The 26,875-nt window shown below is 32.7% G+C and overlaps 4 protein-coding genes across 4 annotated transcripts; 1 reads left to right on the top strand and 3 right to left on the bottom strand.

Moving 5' to 3' along the window:
* Positions 1-665: 665 nt before the first annotated feature.
* Positions 666-5,234, bottom strand: LOC124533492. The gene is made up of 6 exons (XM_047108817.1): positions 5,076-5,234; positions 4,191-4,283; positions 3,039-3,191; positions 2,568-2,657; positions 2,031-2,387; positions 666-1,952 (listed from the first exon to the last, which is right to left on the bottom strand). Exons 2-6 carry the CDS (start codon positions 4,261-4,263, stop codon positions 799-801), a joined length of 1,827 nt encoding a protein of 608 aa, XP_046964773.1. The 5' UTR covers positions 4,264-4,283; positions 5,076-5,234; the 3' UTR covers positions 666-798.
* An 8,623-nt stretch (positions 5,235-13,857) lies between these two features.
* LOC124533519 lies at positions 13,858-18,142 on the top strand. The gene is made up of 5 exons (XM_047108864.1): positions 13,858-14,135; positions 15,859-16,005; positions 16,705-16,797; positions 17,183-17,399; positions 17,710-18,142. Exons 1-5 carry the CDS (start codon positions 14,066-14,068, stop codon positions 17,927-17,929), a joined length of 747 nt encoding a protein of 248 aa, XP_046964820.1. The 5' UTR covers positions 13,858-14,065; the 3' UTR covers positions 17,930-18,142.
* LOC124533510 (pancreatic triacylglycerol lipase-like) lies at positions 18,116-21,514 on the bottom strand. The gene is made up of 6 exons (XM_047108852.1): positions 21,406-21,514; positions 20,459-20,597; positions 20,042-20,187; positions 19,199-19,447; positions 18,445-18,775; positions 18,116-18,267 (listed from the first exon to the last, which is right to left on the bottom strand). The coding sequence occupies exons 1-6, from the start codon at positions 21,446-21,448 to the stop codon at positions 18,210-18,212; spliced, it is 966 nt and encodes a 321-aa protein (XP_046964808.1). The 5' UTR covers positions 21,449-21,514; the 3' UTR covers positions 18,116-18,209.
* Positions 21,515-22,183: 669 nt separating this feature from the next.
* LOC124531505 (pancreatic triacylglycerol lipase-like) lies at positions 22,184-25,392 on the bottom strand. The gene is made up of 6 exons (XM_047106070.1): positions 25,265-25,392; positions 24,999-25,167; positions 24,397-24,545; positions 22,901-23,149; positions 22,379-22,712; positions 22,184-22,307 (listed from the first exon to the last, which is right to left on the bottom strand). Exons 1-6 carry the CDS (start codon positions 25,305-25,307, stop codon positions 22,250-22,252), a joined length of 1,002 nt encoding a protein of 333 aa, XP_046962026.1. The 5' UTR covers positions 25,308-25,392; the 3' UTR covers positions 22,184-22,249.
* Positions 25,393-26,875: the final 1,483 nt, after the last annotated feature.

The following is a 26,875-nucleotide window of genomic DNA, read 5'->3' as shown; positions in this document are numbered from 1 at the left end:
TTTTCTGTAGTTAATGTACGCTTAATATCCAAAGTGGTCAAATGGCAAATAACGTGACGTAAAAACTATTCAAACTGCTACTAAATTTTATCCAATTTAGAAATATTATATTTAAATGTTGATACCTAAACAAATTATATCTATTCATCTTAATTTTATGTTTTTTTTTGTAATTAAAATATTGTCTTATTTCTTTTTTCGATTTTTGTTAATTGATAACATATTATAGGCATATTTTTAAATGAATTATCATTTATTTTATCAACACGTCCGAATGACTATGACCAATCTTTGGCCAATCAAACAATCAAATGATTGAATAGTTATAGTATACTAAACTACAATGAGCTTTTTTTAATGTTAATATCCTGTAAAAAATATTTTTATGAATAAAATATTACTGTATTTAAAAATTCTAGTAAAATTTTATTTCTAATGAATTTTGATTTTTGAATGAACTCTTTTGTTGTTACAAATCTATTTTATACTTTATCTAGAAGTAAAGACTTTAATTTAAAAAAAAATGTGTGTTGTTCAACAGCAATTATTATTTAAACGTGTACTATATATAAAAAATATTTAAAAATATTTTGGAGAGTTCCGAAAATATTTAGAACGACACTTATAGACCAACATTTATTGCTAAAAGGTAAAAAAAATACAAATTCATATTTTTTAAAATTTTTTACTTTTTTGAGAAAATAAATAATTTCTTACATATGATTACTATTTACAATGACAATAAATTAAGGTGGTGAAATAAATAATACACTAAGATTAAGATCTAATAGATTTTTTTCATGATTGCGGCCACAATCCCCGCATCATTTTGTTTTGTCGTCTCCTGTCTTTTCTGCTCAAATCGTCAATATCTGGTAAACCAATTGAATCACTCAGAGCTTCGAGTCCGAGCATATCGTCATAGTCACTAACACCTTTTGTGTGTTGAGGCTTGAAAACTTTGTTTTTATTTTGTCTCTTATGTTTACCAAATATTCCTAGTTGGTGTCCAACACTTTCACCAATGCCAGTCAAATCCAAGACATCTAAATCACCTAAACGAAACGGCCCTCCTCGATGCTTCTTTTTTGGCAATGACAGTCCTTCGTAGTGGTGACTTGGTTCATTTTTGTGTGATCTAGTTTGCTCTACCACATTTTCACTGTCAGCAGCATGTTCTGCCGAATGAGAATCTAGTGTTTGAACTATTTGAACCATTTCTTCAGTATTATCGTCATCCACTGTAGTAGCAAAAGGAATGGTGGAATGCGGCTTAGAAGTAACTGTTTCCACTTTTTCGAAATTCATTTCGTCATTATTGACTACTTGCGAACTCGACTCTTTCATGTCTGTAGGTACTAATTGAGTGGCTGGCAAAATAGAAAGCTGACCAGTAATATGAGCCAAAGACATTTCTAGACCGGAATCTTCAAAGGTAGTATCGCTTTTTGTGGTTGTTGAAACAACAGGCGGTAAAGGTTTTTCAGTTATTGGTATAACCTGGTGTGCTTCAACATTTTGAGAGTTATCCACTGGCTCATTGATGGGCATTTTCAAATCCGCTAAAGTGACTGGTTCTAATGTCGTCGATATTGTTGGTAAGGTAGTGCTTTCAACATTTAAAGTAGTAGAAACAGTTGTTGATCGTCTCGTTGGCCTGCGAACGGGTCTACGTGTTGGTCTACGATTGACGGGACGAATCCTTATAGTAGTTGTCCGCGTCACTGTAGTTCTTGGTGTAGTAGTTCTAGTAGTAGGTTTTCTTGTGGTTCTGCGATTGGGACGAGGACGTCTTGTCGTTGTCGTTGAAGGCCATGGAGCTTGCTTATTTTTATTTTTGTTTGTTTTTTTACCACCTGATGAGCCAAATAGTCCTCCTAATAAATCTTCTCCCAATAAACTGAAACCTGTATAGTCTGCACTATCTACGTCGTTGACAGCATCAAGCCCACCTAAAAATAAAACATAGCATAAGGATAATGACAATGTACACAAAAAATTGAATACACTAAATAGTAGTAACTAAATACCATCATCGTCATCATCGTCGTCGTCGTCCTCATCATCGTCGTCGTCGTCATCATCTGCCTCGAGACCAAAAGCGTCATCGTCATCGTCATCATCATCGTCGTCGTCATCATCATCATCAGTAACCTTCTCGTCTTGGGGCACGAGGGGCAATGGATCGGCAGGCTCAGAAATAACACCCCTCGGCCCAAACTTGAAGCAAGATACTCTGACTGCTGCTTCTACTGTACTTTTAGCTTGAAGTTCCAATCCAAGACAGGCTCTGAATTCTTCTCCAGCTCTCGCGATATTATAAACTCGTCCACAAAACTTTGAAACACCTCCGGGAAGAGGCATGCAAACTGGACTAGGTCTGCGACCTGTCAAAAATATATAAGTGTTATGGGTTAGTCACTAATTCATATAAATTTTTATTTCTTTGCATATTTTTGTATAAAAATTTTCGAAATGATTTTCTGATTAAAGTGAAATGACGATCAAAAATCTGGCCTTAAATAAACGTAATTTTATGATTGCTAAATAATTTCTGTTTGACTTACTTGAAAGTGTTCGGTTTGTAATTACTTTATTGCCGAAACTCAATGAAACCGACATCTTGTCGCCATTCAAATACATTAACGAAGCACATCCTGGAAAAATAAAGATATATACAAATGTTTCAAGATATATTAAATGTCAATTCATTTAGATATATTCTAGTGTATGAGGTGAGATGGCTCAGCGGCTATAACGCGCGCGTCTTAAAGCCCATACAAGCACCCTTGAATATTTATGAGCTTAATTTTTTTTATAATTCATCTCGTCCTTGGCGGTCAAGGAATCGCTATGTTCGTGAGGAAACCTGCATGTGTATAATTTCATAGAAATTCTGATACATGTGTATTTCACCAACTCGCATTGGAACAGCGTGGTGGAATAAGTTCCCAACCTTCTCCTCAAAGGGAGGATTTGCCCTGCAGTGTGAAATTTACAAGCTGTTGTTGTTGTTATTGATGGCGTATCAATCATACCTGGCCCGTTGAGATTTAGAATTGGAACTGCAAAATCTCTGCAGCAGTTACAATACGCCTCTGAACACTTGCAGTATTTGTTAATGCTGTTGTCCTCTATCGGGATGCCGTCATTTGCTTTCTGAATTCCTTTTTTATGATTTTTTTGACGACCTAAAATATTATTAAATTTTAAATAAAAAAAAGGAAATATATATCAGTAAATGGAGTAGCATAAAATTACTAGTAACGTTAAAAAAATATAAAATAAGATTTTACAAAAATCTTTGAATTAGGATTAAGGATTTTTGTTAAGGACTATAAAAAATATTAATAATTTGTATATAATAAGTTCCAAAATATTTCAATAAGGTAAAGGTTTAACTAATATGTTGTACCCCCTAACAAGGTACAATTCTACAAAAAAAATCCATATTACGTTATAAATAGGTAAGTAGAATAATTGATCCCAAGTTCATTTTAGTATCTCATACGGCGAAAAGTGTTAGTATATTGTTAGTCACGCTAGACTTTGTAGAAGAGAAAAAACATAATGAATTGAAACATTTGATACTTTTTTTGTTATACTTTCATGATAAAACGCGGAAGAATTTTTTGTATGGAATTTAGTGAGCGAACGATGCATATTACAATTAATGATTATGAGTCAACAAACTTAGTTGATACGAAAAGAATATCTTTCATAATTCTTCATTCTTTTCAATTCGCTTGCAAAACTAATTAGAAACAAGCGATACACTGTACATAGTCGTCTTCATCAGTAATATTTTCTTATTTTAATTATTAAATAGCATAAGTGTTTATATCAATACGTACAAGAAATATTTTAACATATTACATATTGAATATAATGTCATAATTAAACATAAATTTTATGATTTATATCTATATTATTTAATAGATTTTTAATCACATTTTGGCGTAATCTATGGATTTGAGTATTTTAGGTATAAAACTAGTTTCGCCTGCGGCTTTGCTCGCCATTTTAGAGGCGTCAGACGTGAGCATCAAATAAGTATGCTATGTCCCTTTGTGTTCAATCTTGCTTCATACCAAATTTTCATCAATTTTCACTCATTTACGCAATAGTAACATACTTAATAATATGTCATAAAAGCCAAATAGATTTCTATAAAAAATACATTTTCTTACCTATATTCTTAGAGGCTGCGAATGCAAGTAAAACAAATATTAGTAGAAGCTCAAACACAAGGGAGAGCTTCATTTTGAAGACCCAACCCCTGTCTGAAAACAAAAAAAAACAAAAACAAATTAAATAAACAACAATATATAAAAAAATATATTATCTTAATTTGGTGTATAATGGAAAGATTAAAATTTATTGTAAACAGCAGTAAAATTTCCTCAGTGTAATTTTAAGTATATTGTGTAATAAATAAGTTGTCATAAAATATACTTTTTCTAAGATTTGTACATAATATATAATTCTCTGTCTGTGTATGTTTAATATTATCGCTTCAGCGCTTCAATCTTTTATATCAAGACAACATGCAACCTACATAGGTATATGAATATCAAGTCAAATATCTTGACCGAAAATCAATTAGGAACAATATTTATTATAAATATTATGCAATTTAAAAAAATTAAATAGCATATAAATATATTTTGCACCAAGTAACGTTTCCAACAATACATCGAATTAGTATGTTTAATGTCATTTAAATATATAAGTATATATTTTTTTAAGATAGTAAAACATACAATTTGTATCATATCTTTATCAACCAAAAATACAATTACATATAAATATATTAAAACTTATTAATTTAAACCAAAAATTAATATTATCTAAATAAAGATCGAAAAACCTTTACTGAACGTAACTTAAAACCCGTTGAAGTCTTTACTATGAGGCTGATATAAAACTTTTTTTACTCTATTTAAAAAAAAAACGCAAACATATTTTGATTGTTATGTCTATACACTTTTTTTTAATTTCTCCATGCATTACCCCAAAAGTAGCTTTATATATAAATAAAAAATATTAAAAAAAATAATAATAATAATTCTCACCCTGTAAATCGTCTGTTACGTGTCACAAAATCGATAAAATCGATCGCCACCAGTCACCTGCTTGAGCGTTCACGGCCAATTAAATTATAATTACTAGAAACACTAGCCCTAAAACGCACCACGCCGGTGTTACAACTGATTCCATATAACTCCAACACAGAGAAATGTGAAACGTATGACGTGAAAGGAAACCCGCCGTCTCTTTCGCTCGCAAACGATTCGTAAAGGACAGGAGAAAGCAATTGACCGCTTTTGTGGAAGTAGCGTCACGCACTCATATTAGTATAAAAAGTCTACCGAAAGAAAATGAATGAATATAAACAATAAGGAAAAATCATGTCCTAAAATAATAAATGCTTCTTTGAAATGAATGTGCATAGAAATGTGTTAGGTAGTTTCTAAATTAAGTAAAAAACTACATATAAGTATATCTTTTTTGAAAATTATTTTATTCCATTCGAAGAAAAGGCTCCAATCGTGGTAAATTCTAGAACGTTCGTCAAAAGAGCGTTGATCTCGGATATAGTGAGGATAACGAGTATTGGTCCGAAGCGTTTACTTGCCAAGCTTGACCAATAGGCAAATCGAATGGTTTTTAAAATCCATTTTATATTATTTAGTAGATGTTAAGGAACCCAGTAAAAGATTTATTTTTTTATTTCTAGTCCATATTTGCCGAAAAATATCATATTAAAAATTCCATATTTAAATAACGCGCGAAAACGCTACTTGGACAATATGGCGCTGCAATGGGCGGTGATGTCACTTTGCTGTATTTTAATCGGTGGTACATATAGTAGAAAAGCAAGGTTTACAAAAAAGTGACCTCATCATAACAAAGTGAAAAAAAACTTCATCATAAGCCCGGCCAATCAGGAGCGTTTTGTGTCCAGTGACAAACGTTTGAAAAAATGCATTTTTATTTATTGATTTTTGAATAAATTAAGTATTATTATCAAGTTTCGTAAGTAAATAACGATTTTTAAACTAATATACAATGATTACAAAATCCACAATTTATTTTTAGATTGCAAATAGCCTATTCAAATTGTCTCATTTTTTACGACCAAATAGAATCTTAGCTTATATTTGACATACAATTTGTTTTATTAATATCATTGTAACAACAAACAATTGTAAACCAAGTAATTAGTAATTTATTTATATCATTCATGAAAGACATTGTATAATACATAAAAACCAAAATTTAAAATTAATTGATAAATTAAGTTATAACCATATAGAAAATAATTGTAATATAATTTCTATATTTATAAATATAAATGTAACATTGCAGTGTTGCACTCATGTGCTTCGAAGTAATGTTAGTCCAGTTCCTAATCTGCCTCCAGTCGTACAATCGCATTCAAAAATTTATGAATTAATTGTTGCACTCACACACTTGTCATATTACATACGTTACGCATCGCAGGGGCAGAAATTAAATTACAATTAATTAATTTTGCCTTTAATTATCTTTTTTTTTCATGTGTCGAAATTATTATTAAAGTAACGACCAATTTCTTGTAAAAATACTAAAAAATAATTTCAAATATCTGTCATCTCATTAAAAAAGCCCCATCAATAAATCCTTTGATAAAATTCGAAAAGTTGTTTACGTCACAAAGTGTATTAATATTAAAAAAAGTGTTTCAATAGAACCAATATACCAAATATTGTAACCAAATTCTTATAAAATTAATATAACACATAGTCGCGGTGCGCAATTGACGCTAACCGGTTGTGTCACGCCCGCTGTCAATGTGATTATTCTCGTTAACGATGACTTCTAACGTGATTAAATGCAATAATTGCAATGTTGTTATAAATGAGCTTCTCGCTTTTGTAAATAATAAAATATCAGTGATGGACGATGAAAGTATAAGTAAAATATGCACCAGTGCTTTCTCCGAGGGTGATATTTTGACGGCAAAGAATTTGCTATTTGACTCGTTGCCGAAAAAGAGGCGCAAAATCACTCGTAAAAAAGAAGGGAAATCAATAAGAGACATAGATGACATTATCTGCTTATTGAGAGTCACCGACTTTGAAGATATTCCAGTGTTTGTGGCACGAGATCTGGAAAAATTACCTCCTGTATTGTTTGACCATGTAGACGTAACTAGACTCCTCAAAGACATAGTCAAGTTGCAAGAAGAACTCAAGGGGATTAAAAAAGGCTATGCGTCTATTGAGTGCTTTAAGGAATTAAAATATGAGATCGAAATGTTAAAAGAGACGGTCAGTGTGAATAACTACCCTGTCAATATAAACAAAAGACGCGGAGCTTGCTTAACCGATAGTTTTGAGTGTAATAGTGGCCCCATGGGTTTACCGCCTATGATCAAAGATAAGGATAAAAATGACCATCAAAACATCTGTCTAAGAGAATCAGAAGATCAAAATAATAAAACAACAACATTCTCAAATGTGGGTATTCACTGCTCGCAGCATTCAAATGCAAGTAAGCGACACGAATCTGAAGTAACGGCAGTGATGACTCATCCCGCTACTACGGCAAACCGATCCGATAAGAGCGCGAGACATACGGCGAACTCGGTCGACAACAACATTATGATGTCGAAAACAAAAACTGTTGCAGAAATTGTTCGAGAAGGAGAATGGAAAAACCAGAAAAAGGACGATGAATGGATTCGAGTTCAACGGAAAAGAACACGAAATCGTTTTATGGGACACAGGGGAAAGGCGATTTTAGAACCTGGAAATAAATTTAAAGCTGCGGAAACTAAAACTCCAATTTATATTTATAATGTGTCAAAGGAAGTGTCAGTGTGTGATATTCATGCTTACATAAAAACAAAGTCGAGCCTTGATGTTGACATAGAAAAAATTAGTATGAAAATAAAAAAAGACTATGAATCATACAAAATATTTGTACCTAAACATAAATTAGACTTGTTTATGTCGGATGAATTTTGGCCGGAAGGTGTCGCCTATAGGCGATTTTTTGACTTTAAACAACGTGTGAATGCCAACGCCTATAAGAACAGTGTGAATAATCAAAACGTAATATGATAAGCAAAACTAAATTAGTTACTTTCAACTGCAAAAATGTTATAAGATCTGTGGATTGTGTACGGAGGCTGTGTGGCTTAGCGGACGTGGTTGCGCTACAGGAAACCTGGCTGATGCCGCATGACCTCAGTTTTCTAGGGAGTATTGACAACAACTTCGCGTACACGGGTACGTCAGCTGTGGATACATCAGCAGGAGTGCTTCGTGGTAGGCCATACGGTGGTGTAGCCTTACTCTGGAGGAAAGATGTGTTTCCTATGGTAAATGTAGTGAAGTGCAATAGTGTGCGTCTTACAGCAATTAAGGCCACACTCAAAGATCGCAGTGTAATGTTTTTCTCTGTATATATGCCTATCGATTGTGGTGAAAATTTAGTAGAATTTACTGAGTGTCTAAGTGAGATAACCGCTATAATTGAAAATCAACACGTGGACTCTGTTTTTATGTTGGGGGATTACAACGCACACCCGGGTGAGTTGTTTGAAAAAGAACTTACATCGTTTTGTTCAGAACAAATGTGGTCGTGTATAGACATGGACTTATTACCATCAGACAACTATACGTTTGTTAGTGATGCACACGGTTCCCGTCGCTGGCTCGATCACTGCCTGGTGACTAGTGCCGTCCGGCCTGCGGTTACGTCTATATATGTTCTTTATGATACCTATTGGTCTGATCACTATCCTCTAGTAATAGAATGTAATCTTAATGTAATAACATCTGAAATAAATGTAACAAACAGGTGTGAAAATAAAATCATTTGGGGTCATCGGGATAAAGAGCAAATATCTAAATATCATTACGAATGTCAATTAAAGTTATCAACATTAGTTTTTCCGGAGGAATTGATGGAATGTTGTGATAGTGTGTGTAGTAATACATATCACAGAACACAAATAAATCAGTTATATGATAATATAGTACATATCCTCTCTGAGGCTGCAATCTGTAGTCATATTGTTAAAGTCAAACGTAAACACAAATTCCTTATTGGTTGGAATAAGCATGTGCGTGACGCCCACGACAGGGCGAGATTTTGTTTTCAAACCTGGATACTTTACGGCAAGCCAACTACTGGTGATACTTATATTGAAATGTGCGAATCCAGACGTATATTTAAATCGAAACTGAAATGGTGTCAAAACAACCAGCAACACATAAAAATGGATATTATTGCTGAACACCATAAAAACAAGAACTTTGGCAAATTCTGGAAAACCACCAACAGATTTAATCAAAGATCAGGTCTTCCTATCAGTGTTGCTGGTGTTCATGAACCCTGTGAAATTGCTAATTTGTTTAAGCAGTACTTTAAGGTAAAATCCCCACTAGGACCCGTGTTGCAGGTGTCTGATGCTGAGGTTTGTAACTCAAACCGTAGTATAATATTTACAGCTGATGAGGTAACGGAAGTGCTAAAAAATATGGTAAGAGGTAAATCCCCTGGACATGATAACCTTAGCATTGAACACCTGCAACATGCAGGAGCTCAATTACCAAAAATCTTAGCGTTGTTTTTTAATCTGTGTATTGGGCATTCGTATGTACCTGATAATCTTATGCGTACTATAGTGGTACCCATTATAAAAAATAAAACGGGTGATTCATCGGACGTTTCTAACTATAGGCCGATCTCGCTTGCTACGGTTACGGCGAAGGTGTTTGACCGTTTGCTTGGAAGGCGACTGGATGAACACGTCTCGCTTAATGATGCACAATTTGGCTTTAGACCTGACCTCTCTACGGAAAGTGCTATCCTGTGCCTCAAGCAAACGATTCAATACTATACTGTCAGGAAAACACCAGTGTATGCATGCTTTTTAGACCTCTCCAAGGCATTTGATCTTGTATCTTATGACATTCTCTGGAATAAATTAAAAACTGAAACAAATTTGTCTGATGAAATTATATCAGTTTTTAAATATTGGTACAGGCACCAAAGAAATAATGTTAAATGGGCTGGTAAGCACTCTGAAGAGTATAGGTTGGATTGCGGAGTGAGGCAGGGGGGTCTGACCTCGCCCACACTTTTCAATTTGTACATTAATAAACTGCTTGAGGAGCTCAGCAGTACTGGAATCGGCTGTCATATTGACGGAGTCTGTGTCAATAATATTAGCTACGCAGACGATATGGTACTGCTGAGTCCCTCAAGTAGTGCAATGAAAAGACTTCTTAGTATATGTGAAAGTTATGCAGTGACTCATGGACTAAGATACAATCCAACGAAAAGTGAGTTTATGATATTTAAACCGGATCACAAGCGTTACAATCATGTACCAAATATTACACTTTGTGGTACATCACTAAAAAAGGTTGACCGTATTAAGTACTTGGGTCACTGGATTACGGAAGATATGAAAGATAATGTTGATATAGAGAGAGAACGAAGGTCGCTGTCTGTTCGTTGCAATATGTTGATCCGCAGATTTGCAAAATGTACAAAACAAGTAAAAACTACGCTCTTTAACGCATATTGTCAATCTTTCTATGCGTGCAGTCTGTGGGTGAACTATACTCGGAGGGCATACAATGACTTACGTGTGCAATACAACAATGCGTTCAGGATGTTGATGGGGCTGCCGCGATACTGCAGCGCCTCTGCCATGTTTGCAGAGGCTCACACAGATGGTTTTGCTTCCATCATGCGTAAACGCTGCGCGTCCTTACTTCGACGAGTACGGGACAGTCCCAACACCGTCTTGCGTGCATTGTCGGACCGCTGGGATTCACCAATACTAGCTCACTGGATACGACTTCACGTAGACCAGTAGAATAGTTTAAAAATTGGTTTAAAAAAATGTCATACATAAATAATTAAGTAAAATTGCTTTTGTGAACTTACTAACCAATTTAGGTATTAAGATTAATTAATTTATTTTTACTAACACTATATGGATCTATGTAAATTATGGTCTGAAATAAATGATTATTATTATTATATTATTATTATTATAGTCATTGCTATATGATTATTTCAACATATATAATAATAATTACTGTGTTTATTGAACCCGCATCAATTCTTATATTTAAACTTATGATCGTTTTATTAATAAGCGTTCAAGGAACCATTCCATTCGAGGCGAATAACGTCCGCTTGCAGCACCCACAGACAAGCGCTCGTTATCGACGCGCGGGTCACTTTCTACAGGAGAAAGTCACCTCGGAGTTATGTTTGTTTTTCGAACCGACTCCATAACTTTTAAGTGATAAATATTATGATACATAGTATTATGTTTATGTTGCGTTTTTAGCCTTGAAGCGTTTTCCGTCACGCTGTTTTTTATGGTGGTAGATTGGGTACTACACAATTTTTTTTACACAAATTAAGCGCATCAAAAATCAGCATTATTCAATTAGTAGTTTAAAATTCACATTTTCTAGCTACTTAGACCTGTATTTTAATAACATTGTAATCAGAATTTGTAAGTAGTTTAATGATTATTTTATTTTATAAAATAAGAAATATCAACGTACAATTATTATTAATACAACCTGTGATTTTAACTGAAACTAAACCCTTGTTACTTCATATGAAAAAGTTCGGTGATTAAGTAAAAGTATCGTTTTAAAAGCAGCAATCATAAGTCGGGTGAGAAGCCGGATTAGATCACTAGTATTTTTATTTGCTATAACGTCGTTATTCTATTACAATCAATCGAAAGAAAAAAACTACTTTTTTAAACATAGTACTCACAAGTAACTAAAACATGCAACTACTATATTATATTTATAAGTGATTTCGTATACTTCGTATTTATGTTCGGTGAAACTAGTAAAAGCTGGATCTATTATCAATTCAATCTTAAAGTCATGTTCATTGACCTCGATGTGGGCTAGTGGAGCGAGCTGCACTTGGCTACATGCGTTCCAGTAACGCTATTAGTTATATTTATGGAGCGTTCCATAGAAGGACCCATCGTTGCCTTCGATACCGTTATATGGCATAATTTATTATATTCATTTTATAGTACATACTTAAATCTATACTACTATACTATACTAATATTATAAATGTGAAAGTTACTTTGTTTGTCTGTCTATCTGTCGTTCTTTCACTACCAAACCACTGAACCGAATTTAATGAAATTTGGTATGAAACAAATTTGAGCTTCAAGGAATTACATAGGCTATACATAACCAAATTACGTTAAATATAGCTTTTCTAAAACTAGATATGGACAACCACCTTTATTTTATTTCGGAATTATAAGTAACTAATTAAGTATGCGTTAAGGTAGCGAATCGTGTAACAGAAAGTTCTTCAAGATTAGTTAATATCTCCTACAGTGACAATGTCTATAAGCAGTGGTGACCACTTATCATTAGGAGGTTCCTACTCCAGTACGCCAACCTAAATTATTAAAAAGAAATAGAAATAAAAATATACGGAACCCTCCCGAGTGCAACAAACACTCAGCTGGATATTATCAGATAGAAAAAAACCATCACGTTGTTCCGTTCAAGTGATTGTTAAAGAATTTTAATTATGGTTCTTCAAGAAATATGATATAACATCTATTGTAGTTACATATTATATACGTTTAAATGGTAGGTATATTTTGTATGTTGCATTTTGTTTATGGCTTTATGAGGAACGATCTGAGCACTTTATAGTAAGTGCTGTCAACCAACATTGTATTTTTATTTTTTTAATTGGAACTAATATTCCAAATTTAAATATTTCTAGACATATTCAAATATATTTGAATAAACTCATGAGAAACGTGGAGTGCGTGGGTAAGTCGTAGTCCATTAACAATATATTATCAGAAGATGTGGTTTGATCGTTTGGCTCAACACTGATTAAAATTATAACCATAATTTTACCTTATAAAGCCAGGCTATCAAACTATACGTATTTAATATTATAATGGACTATAAAATAAAACTAAACTTCCCTTTGATAAGCTCATAAATGTATGTTTCCTTTTTATAGTATACTTATCCAAAATGAAACCTTCTTGCTAATCAATAATATAATTAATGTTGATAAAATTAGAAAGTCATGTTACAAAACCGCTTCATTTATGCACTTTATATTACACTAGCTAAACCACGCGATAAGACCTCCGCATTTAATTTATAATCTACGCTTATAATCGAGATCGTTTTCACTTAAAAAAAAAACAAAAGCTACGAATAGAGTAGGTACAAAAAACTCAAACAGAAATGCATCGCGTTTCGAAGAAGGTTTTATATATAATAATTAAAACCCGATTTAAATTAAGACAATTTAGTGACAATCGTGAATTTCAAATTCGTTTAAACGTCAACTTGTAGTAAAATTTGTTTTAAGTTTACAGGTACTCAGTTCTCAAAAGTCATATGTAAAATAACATGACTCATAAACTTTTATAATAAATATAAAATTGAAATGAATAATTCAAATCGTTCTAGTCATTATTGAAATTAGCATGTAACCATACAAGTTATCCTTTTAACATAAATATATACTTTAGATTTAATATCAGTATGTATAGTATTGAACGTAGCGCGTACATATTATGTATGATCGGTGAAAGCCGAAATCAATTTCTAAAACCTTATTACGATTGTATTTTAAATAGCATTTAATGCTAGTTCCAGGAATATTAATATTTCATGATTTCCGTAGTGTTTTTATTCACTCACAAACATGCAACCTGATTCAGTATCATTGAATGCGTATAGATGTATATCTATTAAATATCTCAAACGTAATTTATGAATAGGGTTTATGATTAGATCCTTTCTAGCTTTCGCGGTGCACCTCATTGGTGCATATCATTACTTTACAGCGTTATGCTTTATTTTCAATTTCACCTTCTATTGTGACTGCGGAGAAACCGCCCGAGATCCGAGGCAAGGACCAGTGTAGACTCGGCGTTGGCGACGCTCGCCTCTTTCGAAACGAATCAAGACTTACATTAAATACATTATTTTTTCTTCGTCGTTCATCATATCACGACATGTCGGTTAAAGTGACGCTTTCGCTCTTTCTTGCTTTATTTGCATTTGCAAACAGTGCGAGCATTTTAGGTGAGTACGATTGTCATACCTTTTTTGTTTTGATTGATTGAATAATAGTGCGAGCCTTTTTTGTTTTTATTTTAATTGGTTAATGAGTTCTAAAGTGGAACGTAGAATGTGTGTTTTAAATTGTTTATTATTTTATAATTTCTTTTTTTTTTTGGGTATTTTATTTATATGGATTGTGACACATATTATCAATAATTAAATTGATTTTAAACTAAGCTTCCAATAATATTTACTTACAAATTAAGACTCTCTTTTAGAATCATTCCTTTCTTTTGGAAATTTCGTCTTATGGCTGATAAAAATATTTTTAAATTTTTAGACTTTTTTTAATTGGAAATACATATTTTAAATTAAGTGGCCAGCCGTGTGTAGGTTTATATACAATTAGCGGCCCGTGCCGGCTTGACACTTCGACTTAAGATTTTTGTTATATTTTTACCTTTTATTTATATATTGTTTTTATTGGATTATTTTTATATATTTTTTAAACTCAGTACCATATTAGGTCTATACTTACAATCCGAATTTGTTCTTTGATTTTTTATTTAAGTAACGTATTTAATTTTAAAGGAGAGAGATTTTATTTTCTATTTCTATGACATTTAATTGGTAATATCGATTGGAACAACCGATTAGAAATATTAAAAAGTACCTAATCTATATGAATTTAAAGTCTAAAACAGTACGAGTTAGTTGTATAAGAATTTAATAGAGAATTTGAAAATAAAAACCGAGATCTTAACCGATAATTATGGGTTCAAACCCAGGCAAGCACAACTGAATTTTCGTCTGATTAGTTTATAATTCATCTCATGCTCGGCAATGAAAGAAAACGTGAGGAAACCCGCATGTGATTAATTTCAATGAAATTCTGCCATATATGTTTCCACCAAACCGCATTTGAGCAGCGTGATGGATTATGCTTTAAACCTTCTCAAAGGAAGAAGAGGTCTTAGCCCAGCAGTGGGAAATCACTGCTGTTAATGTTGTTATGAGAAACCAAGGCGTATTGTTGCATTATAACTTTTTGGTAACAAATCATTTGTTAAGGTTTAAGTAACGTAAGTTACCAGTTACCTAACTGTACGCACTCACGTTTATGTAATATCTACAAAGGGTTAACGACTGATCTTCTTGTTCGAGTGACCGAATACAATGACCGGTGACGTTTGCAGTGAAAGTAACCCGTCACGTGAAAGTACAGAATATGCCAGAATATGCCTAAGGCTTTTAGACTGACATCGTTTATGCAAGATTTCAGTCAATACGTTTTCTAATTTAATATATAGAAAATTTACTACAGATTTTGTATCCACTAGTAACTTTATTTTTCATAAAACAGTCATTGACATTCTATTAAAGAGAAAACCTACAACATTTGTCATTTCATCACAATCATTATCATTTACAATTCGATTCTGTAAGAATTAACTTCGTATCACACTGAACTGTCCACATCTGACTGAAAGGGATCCCCATTGTGATACGTATATCATATGAATGTTATTATAATAATTATAGTTAATATCGCATATTACATTCACTTCACGTTCGACTTCAGCGGTGACTTTCGAGTTTCTTATATCGAATAACACTGTGGTTCGTGTTATTTCATGGCTGGATATTGACTTAAAGAATACGCCATTGAACCCAATCTTCTGCTTTTATTTTAAAATAATGTTCATGTCTATTCAAAAACAATAATAAAATAAATATTGCACAGATTACCTTGACTGGGACGATGGAAAGAAGCTGATAGAAGTGCCGGAGTTACGGAATGATCAACCAAACAGAAATTGCATGTGCAAAGGACCGGCCTGTGTCTGTTGTGTTGATTTCAACATAACATTTGTTGACCTTGGAGGACCAGGTATATCTTTTACTATACAAGTAGGTAACGTGTAACCAATGCCTATAGAATTGGCGCTGCAAAAATGTTAACCATTTCTTACTTTGCCAGCTTTGAGAACTAAACTGTTACGACCCTAGTTGTCGTTAAAATTGCCCACACACCCAATCACCATTCTGCCCGGATCATATAAAAACTGATTATTAATATTTTTGTTTTTGTTATAGTTTAAAAACTTTATTTAAAGTCCTAATTATATTTACTTCGATTATCTATTAATTATTATTTAATTATGTATTAGATTTACTCTATGTTTTAAAGTAACAGTATAAACTTTGTTGGTGTATGTAAGACTTACTTTGGGACCAAATGCTTGTGTAGTGCTATGCTCTATGTTTCCCGAGGGTAAAATAAATAAATAAATATTTGATGGTATATCTGATGAGTTAGTGGTACCTTAGCAGGTGAGCTTGCAAGAAACCACCAGTTACCGGCGATTGAATGTGAAAAACTTAACTTTGTTGATTTTATTTGAGGAATGTGGAAAGTAATCACCAGCCACACTTACCATCGGGTCAGTGTTATTGGGCAACTATTACATACTAAATATGTTCTATTCGATCTGATTTATTTTGACTCTTTGAATCATACTAGTGTTCATAATAACTACAACTACAATAGAGCATATTTCTTATACTTATAAGTTTTGGTGAATTTCAGGTTGCGTTCACATGAAATACTTATCACCCGAAGACGGATTCTCAGTAAACGTCTCGTATGGAAAAAATCTTTTACACTCTTCTAAGATTCAAGGTAACGAAAAATTATGGCTTGCCTATTGCTTTTTCCTGATTTATAAAAGAAATTTTGATCCAATTCTTCATAATTGCTCTCACATTAGATAAGAATACTAACTGTACGTATACTTACATATACATATACGTACATATAGCAAGAGCTCATTATGTTCAATTTATAGAAAACATATTTATAAATGTACTTTTTAAGTTTTTGTTTTGTGTCAGTAATGGTTACATAACATTCACGTCATTTACCCAAACTCTAAACGCAGAAAAAAATGTTGTATGCTAATCTCAGAATTTACCCATAGCTGAGAATGTTTAGAGACTTTTTTACATTCTATATAATATCTGTATAGACAATAGTAACATAATAAATAATATTAATAATATTTTAGGCAAAAATCCAGCACCAATATGTCTCGAAGTGTTTGGCAAATTTGCGCAAGTGTGTGCAAAATTCAGTGAATTAGCTCCCACTGCTGACGGTCTACGAGGCTGTCTGGAACTTGAGCCAAGGTTACTTGGGGAAAGTCAATTGGAGTTCCCAATTGGATGCTTCAAATCTAATGCAGGTAGCATGGAAATGGAAGACCCACCAGTGGAGCCTGAAGAGTAAGTCTATGTCAATCACTCAGAAGAGCAACATAAGGCTGTACGTTGTAAAACGCGCTTTATAAATTTCCAGCGCCATGTTTAATATCAATTGAATAACTAAAGATTATGTTCTTATTATATTTTATTTGTAGTGAATGATATAATTTATTTCATATTAGAGAAATGGAAATTTCCTAATTTTCTCTTGCTTACCCACTTTTGAAACATATATATTTTTAGAAATCGTAACAACTATTACATTATAATCATCGCGTGTGTTGTCCTTCAGACTATATCGGTACACCCTTAATATTCCAAATGCTTACAGAACTACAGAGGAAACAACAACGGAAAATAGCAACACTTTTGACGCGGAATCATTTTTAATAAATATCTACCAGACAGCGGAACAGAGCGTTGCATTTCTCAGCAGCCTTCTAGATCTTCCGTCGAAGAAAAATGAAACAACAACAATCAAACCAGTCTCAGAAACGGAAACTTCTCAGAGAAGAGCACCAAAATATTTAAAACATCCAAATCAATTGTGATAATATTATGATTTAAATTTTTATTTAAGTACAAAGAAGGCATTTCAAAGACTCACTTCAGCTTGCCAACTTGTTAACGCTCTTTTATGAAAAGTCAGCGATATACTTTCTCCTATTTATTGCTTTAATAATAAAATTAGTTAGTTGACTTATGTTTGATAATTATAACTATAATAAAGTAATATGGACAAAAATAAAATGTTTTATTTAATATCTTAATGAAAATTTTATTTATTTTTTTACCAAAATTTAATGTAAAACGTCATTGGTTTTAACGAAATTATCCTTGGGAGAATGGAGGCGATGCGTTCGTCTCGAGCAAGTAAACGCCAGTTTCTCTGTAAACAAATTGATAGTTAAAATAGAATTACATTATTAAAAAAATAAGTGTCTCCTACTCAAATTGTACCGCTGAATATTTTTCCTGGACTATATTATGCTATGAAAGAAAAAATGGACTATTTCTTATTTACAATATACGAATAGATAAAAATATAACAAAATTTAAAACATACCCAGTTTTGGGAGTAAGTCCACCCATTCTTAAAGTTTTGGGTCCGTAACACAACCTCAAGACAGCGGCGTAATAATTCATACATTCCCGACCAGTGAAACCTCCAGATGTAATAGATTCCGCTAAGTAATGGAAACCTCTAGCGTGATCACAGGCATTCGAATTGCAACCAGGCATTGAAATACCTCCATTAGGATAGAAATCGACGACACCAAGGTCACCTAGATAGCCATGGACACCATAATTTGTGTGAATTACTTCAGTGTATATTCCATCATAAGGCCGGAAACGGAAAATATTGTTAACCCATCCAATGAGTGCTGGGTCGAGAGCTGTAAAGGTAATGTAATGTTACCATCGGGAAATATTTCACAAGTATTAGATATTATACTCATTTAGTTGATAGTTGGGATCTATAGGCAGCCTAGATGGTAAGCCATTGGATTACCCCTTTGATCGTTCCCTTACTACAATACAAAAAAATGTTTGGCCTTATATCCGTTTAAGAACATTGGTGATTAGAACTCGAATAAATCCAAAAACTCTAAAAGGGTAAGCTAATTATTATAAACGGATTGATGAATGTAAGTTTGATAGATTATTCAGGTTGTGAATGAATATAAACAAAAATCATGTAAATAATATCAATTATTAAACAAAAACATATTTTTAGTTGTGTTAGCATATCTGATATTGTCCAAAGTAATGATTGTTATTGGTATATTCATTTGTTTTAATATGAGAAAAACTCTTACCAGTAATATATGGTACCTGACGACCTAAATTCCTTCCTACGATACCAGCTTGATGACCACCGACTCCGTGGCCGATAATATGATACTGGGCAAGCGTTGAACCACTGGCCTCATTCAACCAGTTAATGAACCGTGCCACCGCTGCGCCGGATAGGATACAATTTTGATTTACTTCTCTATAATTCCAGGAACTCGCACCGGTACTCCAATCCACTACTAAGACATTTAGGTCTTCAGCAGCCAAGAGCACTGCAAACATAAGCATATTAATAAGCTACCTATAACATTGAATTGGAAATTAATTATAAGTAATCTAAATTATGGAAAATCGTAATGGAAAATGTTCAGATGTCATTGGAACTTCTTAACAACATCTTAGATAATCTTTGGGTGTTTTAACACGTTCAATGCGGAACGAGGTCTTTTGTGCCTCGTATGTGTCTCCTTTGCGGTGCGACTAAGAAAAACATAGTTTTTTGTGTCGTGCAAAGGCCGTAACGTCTATTTGATATATTGTAGGAAATTAATAAATATATTTATATGATGCCTTTTGAAAATCGAATGATATGATGTACCAATTTTATTATGGGTATCTTTGGCACTGAAGAAATAAAATTCGATCACATCATCACTCCACAACAAGTTTTAGTTTCTTAAACGTTACGGGGTCTAATAAGTCCGTATCGGTACTTTGATAGTTTTATACGAGGTCTTAAACGCCCCGTACCGCAGGAATGGATAGAATAAAAAAAAGATGCCACTATCAACGTGTTAATTTACAATTGAGTAAAATCAACGCATTGGTACACAAAACTAAAATGTATTCTACACTAATTTTCTTACCAGGTACGAGAACGTTGTTAAAATCTGACGTAGCTGAATCCAACCATCCGTGAATGAGAACAATAGTTCTTCTAGAGCTCTTGTAATTAGTCTGAGAGAGTAAGCTGGGATTGGTAACGATTGGCTGGCTTATAACAGGGTTTTCTCTGAAATGAAGTATTAATTTAAATACACAATATTAATTACGTAATTGGTAATGTATCCAACAGTGATAACTAGTGTAACTTTACCGGGCACTTCATGGGTCAAGTAATATGGCTAGAGATCCAAAATTCTTGCGGATCAGTGCCCACATGCGGCAAATTGAATAACATGGTGACAATTTGTAAAGAGATTCGAAGCAACAATAAATAATAATTAAAAATATGTGTAAACGGATTATCAGTAAGGATTAAAAAATTTCAAAGATAATATTACCTGGTAAACAAATGATAAACATTCGATACGAGCGGATTAAATCTAGATCCACTGAAAACATCATTTAACGTTGTCCACGTGTCGGCTATTTGAAAATCACCATTATCAAGGTTTGCTTGTAACTTGTTTGTCTGCAATGCTAAAAAAAAAATCATATAATTTTGAATTTCAAATAAAGAACAATTTCAAAAAAAGAACACTTAAGGAAAAATAGTCGCGTCTTTGTTGATTGGTTTAGTTCCGATGACGATGTATTTTTGGATTGGTTCTATAGTACATGGAAATCCTAAACAGCCAATGGTATAGACGTGAAATTTTGTATAAAAAGTTTATGTTTGAACAACGTAAGTAAACGTAATATAATCAGCTTTGACTCAAAATCGGATAATTAAAAGCGATGATGATCATAATGATGCCTCCAAAGTATAAATAATAGTACCTATTTGTATCAATACTGAATCACAGACAACAAATTAAATCATCAAATATATTTTGCATACGACGATGAAACTTACAGGGAGTTGAAGTGTACCTAAATTAAATCAAAAAGTATCATCTCAATAATCTCGATAATAACAAACATACATACACTTATAAAATTAAGCACACGTGCCCCAAAGCCTAAATGGATTATCATACTCAAATATTTTTCAATTCTAACAATGTTTCATGTGATAATTGTTTGATAACCTACTTTTTTGAAGCTGGTTAAAAATACAAAGTCATGTTAGTTAAATATGTAATATATCCTGCCTGGAAGCTAACAAGTATGAGCCCCACGCTTTTTATTATTATGCCTCTCTTTAGGCAAAGGTTTTACTGTGTAAAAAAATTAACAGTGCTTAAGAAAATATATGGTAAGGCATGAAACTATTTCTTTAAAAACACTTACTGTTAATTAGAATAACATGCAATTAAATATGGAACATTTATTAAAGGAAACTTACCAGAACATATTGATACACAAAATAGTATCACGAGGGATAGCATCTTAGAGCAGTTCGCTTAAACTGCGTTTGGACACTAAGACTTATTAACAAATAATACCCTTATAACGATCGATCTCACTAATCCCATTTATATTATATCGAGATAATATACATAATTAATGTATTTGTTGTTCATATAATAAAAATCCCTTGATAATCGTTATCAAATAATTTTATAATCCCTCAAACGTAATAAATTTATTTGTAGATAAAAAAAAATAACAATATAAATGGTGCATCATTTTGTTTCTATATGACGATAGCAAAAATACTAAATTTACCTTGTAATCAACCAATCAAAATCCGGTTTTGCGTGAATATTCATTTTGATAAGTCATGTAAATTTGCATGACTCAATTTACATGACGTTGAAGATGTATTGGTAGTTTGTAAGCACTCATTATTGGTGATACACTCAATAGCATATTTCTATTTAAATGATATTTTCAGAAACATATCTATTTATTTATTTAATTGGAGAACATACATCCATTTATAAACAAAAATAATAAATACTTAATAACTATTAGGCCAATAACAGTTCTCACATATAACATTAAAAAGACTAAGAATAGGAAAATAAAAATAAAAAGGAAACAAAAATAATAAAAATAATACATATAAAACTAAGTGTCTGTAATAAAAATAAAAAAAAAATAATTTATTAAAATATAACTATTTATATTCGAAATATTCCTCAAATAAAAGTCACACATATAAAATAAAAATCACAAATTTCATAAAAAGTATTTTATTGTTTAGTAATATATTAAATACAGTTTCTATATTATATTCATTTCATTCAACCACGTGAAAATGGCGGAGCGGCATTCGTTTCGAGCAAGTAAACACCAGTTCGTCTGAAAACAGAAATCGATTATTAATAATCGACCTTATTTAGTGCAAATTCAAAATTAGCTCAGTCGCCTACCCATTCTTGGGTGTCAATCCACCCATTTGCAGTCTTCCGGGAAGTATGTTGCACGTTTGTAAAATAGCAGTGAAGTATGATGTGCACTCTCTACCGGTGAAGCCTCCGGAAACTACTGACTCCGCAAAGTAAAAGTAACTTCTAGCATGATCACACGCATGAGTAGGACAACCAGGCATTGATTCCCCTCCATTGGGATAAAAGTCTACTTGGCCTAAATCTGAGAGATAGCCGTTGATGCCACAGTTCGTATGAATTACTTCTGTGTATTCACCGTCATCGGGGTGGAATCGATAGTTGTGATTAATCCATCCAACGAGAGATGGGTCCAATGCTGAAAAAAGTATTGTACTGAATTACAAAAATTATCATTTTTCTTTTTAAATATCATCTACTTTAAAAAAACCATCACCTCTACGACTATGTCGTTGTTTTTCTTAGGATACATGCATTACAGAATATGTTAAATAAAAATTACACAAGAATTTTAATGTATAAATGCAAAGGAAATAATTCTCATACCAGTTATATATCCAATACCGCCTTCCACATTTCTTCCCGCTAAGCCAGCCTGATGACCACCAATTCCATGGCCAATAATATGGAACTGTGACGGCGTGGTACCGGTGGATTTGTTGAGCCAGTTGATGAAACTTGCGACGGCTCGGCCGGAGGCGATGCAGTTTTCAATTTGAACAGGCAAGTTGATGGTATTGGAACCGGCACTCCAGTCAACGACGATTACATTTAAATCTTCCGCTGATAGGAGGGCTACGAAGAAAAGGAAAAGTGAACAACAGAGTCCCATGGGTGCAGTCTTCTATTAAACAAATACCAAATATCAATCAATATTCTATATTGTAGTCTAAAGTGTTCCAAAGGAGTTTTTTTAACGGAAAGTGAGTGTAATTCAATGTACAAGAGATTATAAGGGACGACATCATCATGTATCAATTGTCATATACTTTTTGATAAACCAAAAAAGCAATAAGTGACCCGTTGGTCTCGAGCGAAAAACGCCTTAAGTGCTTCCCACGTGATGTTAAGTGGGAATGTGTGGGACTCTCGAAGTCATGGACGCCGAGTGTGCCCAAGTACCCACTAAAAAACCAGCGGTACCCTCTCCGTCTTTCGGCGGGCGCACGGGATTGCTTACGCATGCTACTGTCACGACCATTGCAAACTAACCTAACCATTACATTCATGCAAGTAATTGATGTTCATTATTGATTACTGAAGACTAGACCATATGTTGCTTCTAATATTTCGTACCCACAACACATTTAAGTTTAACAACGTAAAACTATTTTCAAAGTATGATTACTCAAATATAATTCACAAATGCTTCAAAGTCGCCAAGCGTTATATGTGGAAAAAAATTAAGAATATTGTTTCAACCGTTTTTAAATTGGATTACGGACGTGACAAGCGTGAGTTTTGTGTCATGGTATAACTAAAATGTTAAAGGTTGGTGGCGCATTGGCGATGAATGCAATGGTTAATATTTCTTACAGCGCCATTGTCTATAGGCCGTGGTGACCACAATGCAGGTGGCCCATATGCTCGTCCGCCAACTAATAAGTAATAGCATATAAAAAAAAACTGACATCTTATCGATTTTCGCTTTTGATGGCATAATAATAAGAGATAAATTCAGTATCGACGCGCCTTTTCGATATCTTGATTAGTTTTGGAAATTATTTAAAATCTTATCATCGATAAGTTACATATATTTACATTTTTACCAGGTTTTTGGCTCATCATCACTACATAGTATAAAACAAAGTCGCTTTCTCTGTCCCTATATTCCTATGTATTTTAATTCCGTACTTTTTAATATATAGAGTGGTTCGAAAGGTAAGGTTTTTATGAAAGGACAATATAGTAAATAAACATTGCTAATTTTAGAAGTTTCTAAGATGATGTCGTAAATAAACTTTGCACCCAGCGAAGCCGGTTCGTATCTCATAATTGAGTTTAGGTATATAACGGCATACGTAAAAACTCTCAATACGTACCAGGGACCAGGACTGTATTAAAATCACCAACGGCATTATCTCTCCATCCGTGAATGAGTATTGCAGTTCTTCTGTTACTATTGAAGTTTGACGATTGAAGAAGGCCAGTGTTATTAAAAACCAGCGGTTGACTTAACACTGGGTTCTGTCTGAAACATCATATATGTAATACTTAAGTAATTGTTGAAACTTTTAAAGGTTATTCATTTCTCATCAGCATAAATGCTCAGTCATAGATTTCTTCAGGCATTCTTCCTTCAAAGAAGTCGTCAACTCAGAGATTGGGCAATGTGTCGTAATAATGAATTCATTTTGTGTATTTTCTACTACATATTGTCAATTCTTGTAGGGAGTTTATATCATAACCTTTATATGGAAATGCAAGCGTCTATTTTCGCTTTTAATCATTTTTACATATTGAACTATGCTGATATTTTTGTACATTTAAGTTTACAAATCATAATCAAAGCCTAGCTTATTGAAATAGGATTTCACAAGCACTTTTGAATAATTACTAAACAAACTATATTAAGTGAATCATCGCCTCGAAATGTAATCGACTAGAAACTCAGTAGTTACTCTTTAATAAATGAACAATTTACCTTGTAAATAAGTGGTATACATTTGATGTAACCGGGTTATATCTCACAGTAAGGTATAAGTCACTCAGTTTCATCCACAAGTCCACCAAATGATATTTTCCACTGGCATCCCTTTCATGTTGGAAACGCAATGGGTCTAGTTTCCTTATAATTGGATCAGCTGAGAGTACTGGAAAAATTTATAACAGTAATAAGGTTACTTTTATTTGTGTGTGTGTGTGTATGTGTGATTTTTTTAAATTTATATAATTAATGAAAAAACTTACCAGCGGATAAACCCAAAAGAAAAACAAATGTTATACGCTTCATTGTTTCAAATGGAATGAAACTTAACAGTACTAAACTTACATGTAGTTTATGACTGTTAATACTTAGTGACAATCGATCATTGATAATTTAGATAAAAAAATCATACTTAACACCAATGTAATTCAGAAAATACGTTACATAACTATCGACGGTATTATTACAAATGTCTTAAGAGACACAAATCACAACGAGAGTGACGAATTAATCGAAATTGATCTTAATAACCATAATTGCTTTTTATTTTTATTTAAATTCTTAGGATAACTGCTATGTACTATCTATTCCTTTATTTAGGGTGTCAGAACTACTCTTAGTAAGCCCAAGATTTTTTTTTTAAATTAGATCTCTATTATTCTATTTCTTTATACTACGCGACGAATAAATCTGTTATAACGCATAATCTATCTTGTTTTTATACTTCTGTTGAAGCTAGGATCATTGGTTGCATTGGATTGCTAGGCCTACCCATCCATTATACCAATTTCCCATTATGAATATGGGTAGTGTCTTCATAGTCCAAAAAACCTAGGAGCTATTATAGTACCAGTAATTAAAACGGCATCTAGCAATACTTAGGTAAACTCTCACTATTTTTTTATTGTTCTCTTAATATTTATATATTAAATATTACAATAGACAATCGTTATATCGTGTGAAAGTATTTTGTATTCGATAATTTTATTTCATAAACGTTTCAGTTATTTTTTATTCTAATTGTAAAAAATTGTTTTTTATTGAAAAAAAAAACGGATCGTTTCCATTTTAGTAGCTACGCTAATGAAAATTCATTTGATTTATGTGTTATTTATTAATAATCAAATATTTATAATAGGTGTATTCTCATCAGGTATTGAATTAATTTAATTGATATGTATTTATGTAATATAAGATATAACACTTAAAAGTTAATATTAATTTCCATCTTTTTAATGCATGCAATTCTGCCTATGTACCTGCCGTAAAAAAGGTAGATTAAAATGACTCTTCATAAAGGAATCAAGGTTATCTCTCATAGAATAATCTAGAAAAGTCTAATTTGTATTAGGTATTTTTATTGATGTGTCTAAAATGAAATAGTAATATTGTCTAAGTATACCAAATATAGACAAAAATGGAGCCTAGTGAATTCTTATTAGCAATATTTTGATGTTAGGTGTAATTTTCAACCTAACCTTTTTTTTAAGAAAGTAGTAGTTCATTATGGACAAATAACCAATATAACAACTTATTAGCGACTCTGTTTTTTTAATTTTTAATAATAAGACTCACAATTGTTTAAATATTGAACTTACTTTAATGTTTTTATTGGTTTTTGCCGACTAGCCGTTTTTAAAATTTCAATAAATAATTTGTAGATTTTAATCGTTGTTCGATGTTTGATAAAAAAGAAACATGTATTTTTGGTCAGAGTCTATTCGAAATAGCTATATTTGCCATACTTTGCTTATTTTTGTAATTTGTAACTATAAAATTATAAATATGAATTGCTTGCATGCATACCAACCGAGATGGCCCCGTGGTTAGAGCTCGTGCATCTTAACCGATGATTTCGGGTTCAAACCCAGGCA

This window comes from Vanessa cardui, chromosome 1 (genome assembly GCF_905220365.1).
Source record: "Vanessa cardui chromosome 1, ilVanCard2.1, whole genome shotgun sequence".
Taxonomy (NCBI): Eukaryota; Metazoa; Arthropoda; class Insecta; order Lepidoptera; family Nymphalidae; genus Vanessa; species Vanessa cardui.
The sequence above is the reverse complement of the archived record's forward strand: the minus strand, read 5'-3'. Positions and strand labels throughout refer to the sequence as shown.

Bases quoted from the DNA above. Each gene is read 5' to 3' on its own strand.
- LOC124533492 (XM_047108817.1), bottom strand. From the start codon at position 4,263: ATGAAGCTCTCCCTTGTGTTTGAGCTTCTACTAATATTTGTTTTACTT. The intron at 3,192-4,190 runs GTAAGAAAATGT...ATAATATTTTAG, and splicing joins CGCAGCCTCTAAGAATATAG to GTCGTCAAAAAAATCATAAA. The intron at 2,658-3,038 runs GTATGATTGATA...TTATTTTTCCAG, and splicing joins TCTAAATCTCAACGGGCCAG to GATGTGCTTCGTTAATGTAT.
- LOC124533519 (XM_047108864.1), top strand. From the start codon at position 14,066: ATGTCGGTTAAAGTGACGCTTTCGCTCTTTCTTGCTTTATTTGCATTT. The intron at 16,006-16,704 runs GTATATCTTTTA...GGTGAATTTCAG, and splicing joins TGTTGACCTTGGAGGACCAG to GTTGCGTTCACATGAAATAC. The intron at 16,798-17,182 runs GTAACGAAAAAT...ATAATATTTTAG, and splicing joins ACACTCTTCTAAGATTCAAG to GCAAAAATCCAGCACCAATA.
- LOC124533510 (XM_047108852.1), bottom strand. From the start codon at position 21,448: ATGCTATCCCTCGTGATACTATTTTGTGTATCAATATGTTCTG. The intron at 20,188-20,458 runs GTAATATTATCT...ACTTCATTTCAG, and splicing joins GTTTATCATTTGTTTACCAG to AGAAAACCCTGTTATAAGCC. The intron at 18,268-18,444 runs GTATGTTTTAAA...ATTTGTTTACAG, and splicing joins GGACTTACTCCCAAAACTGG to AGAAACTGGCGTTTACTTGC.
- LOC124531505 (XM_047106070.1), bottom strand. From the start codon at position 25,307: ATGAAGCGTATAACATTTGTTTTTCTTTTGGGTTTATCCGCTG. The intron at 25,168-25,264 runs GTAAGTTTTTTC...AAATTTTTCCAG, and splicing joins TCTTTTGGGTTTATCCGCTG to TACTCTCAGCTGATCCAATT. The intron at 22,713-22,900 runs GTATGAGAATTA...TACTTTTTTCAG, and splicing joins CGGTATTGGATATATAACTG to CATTGGACCCATCTCTCGTT.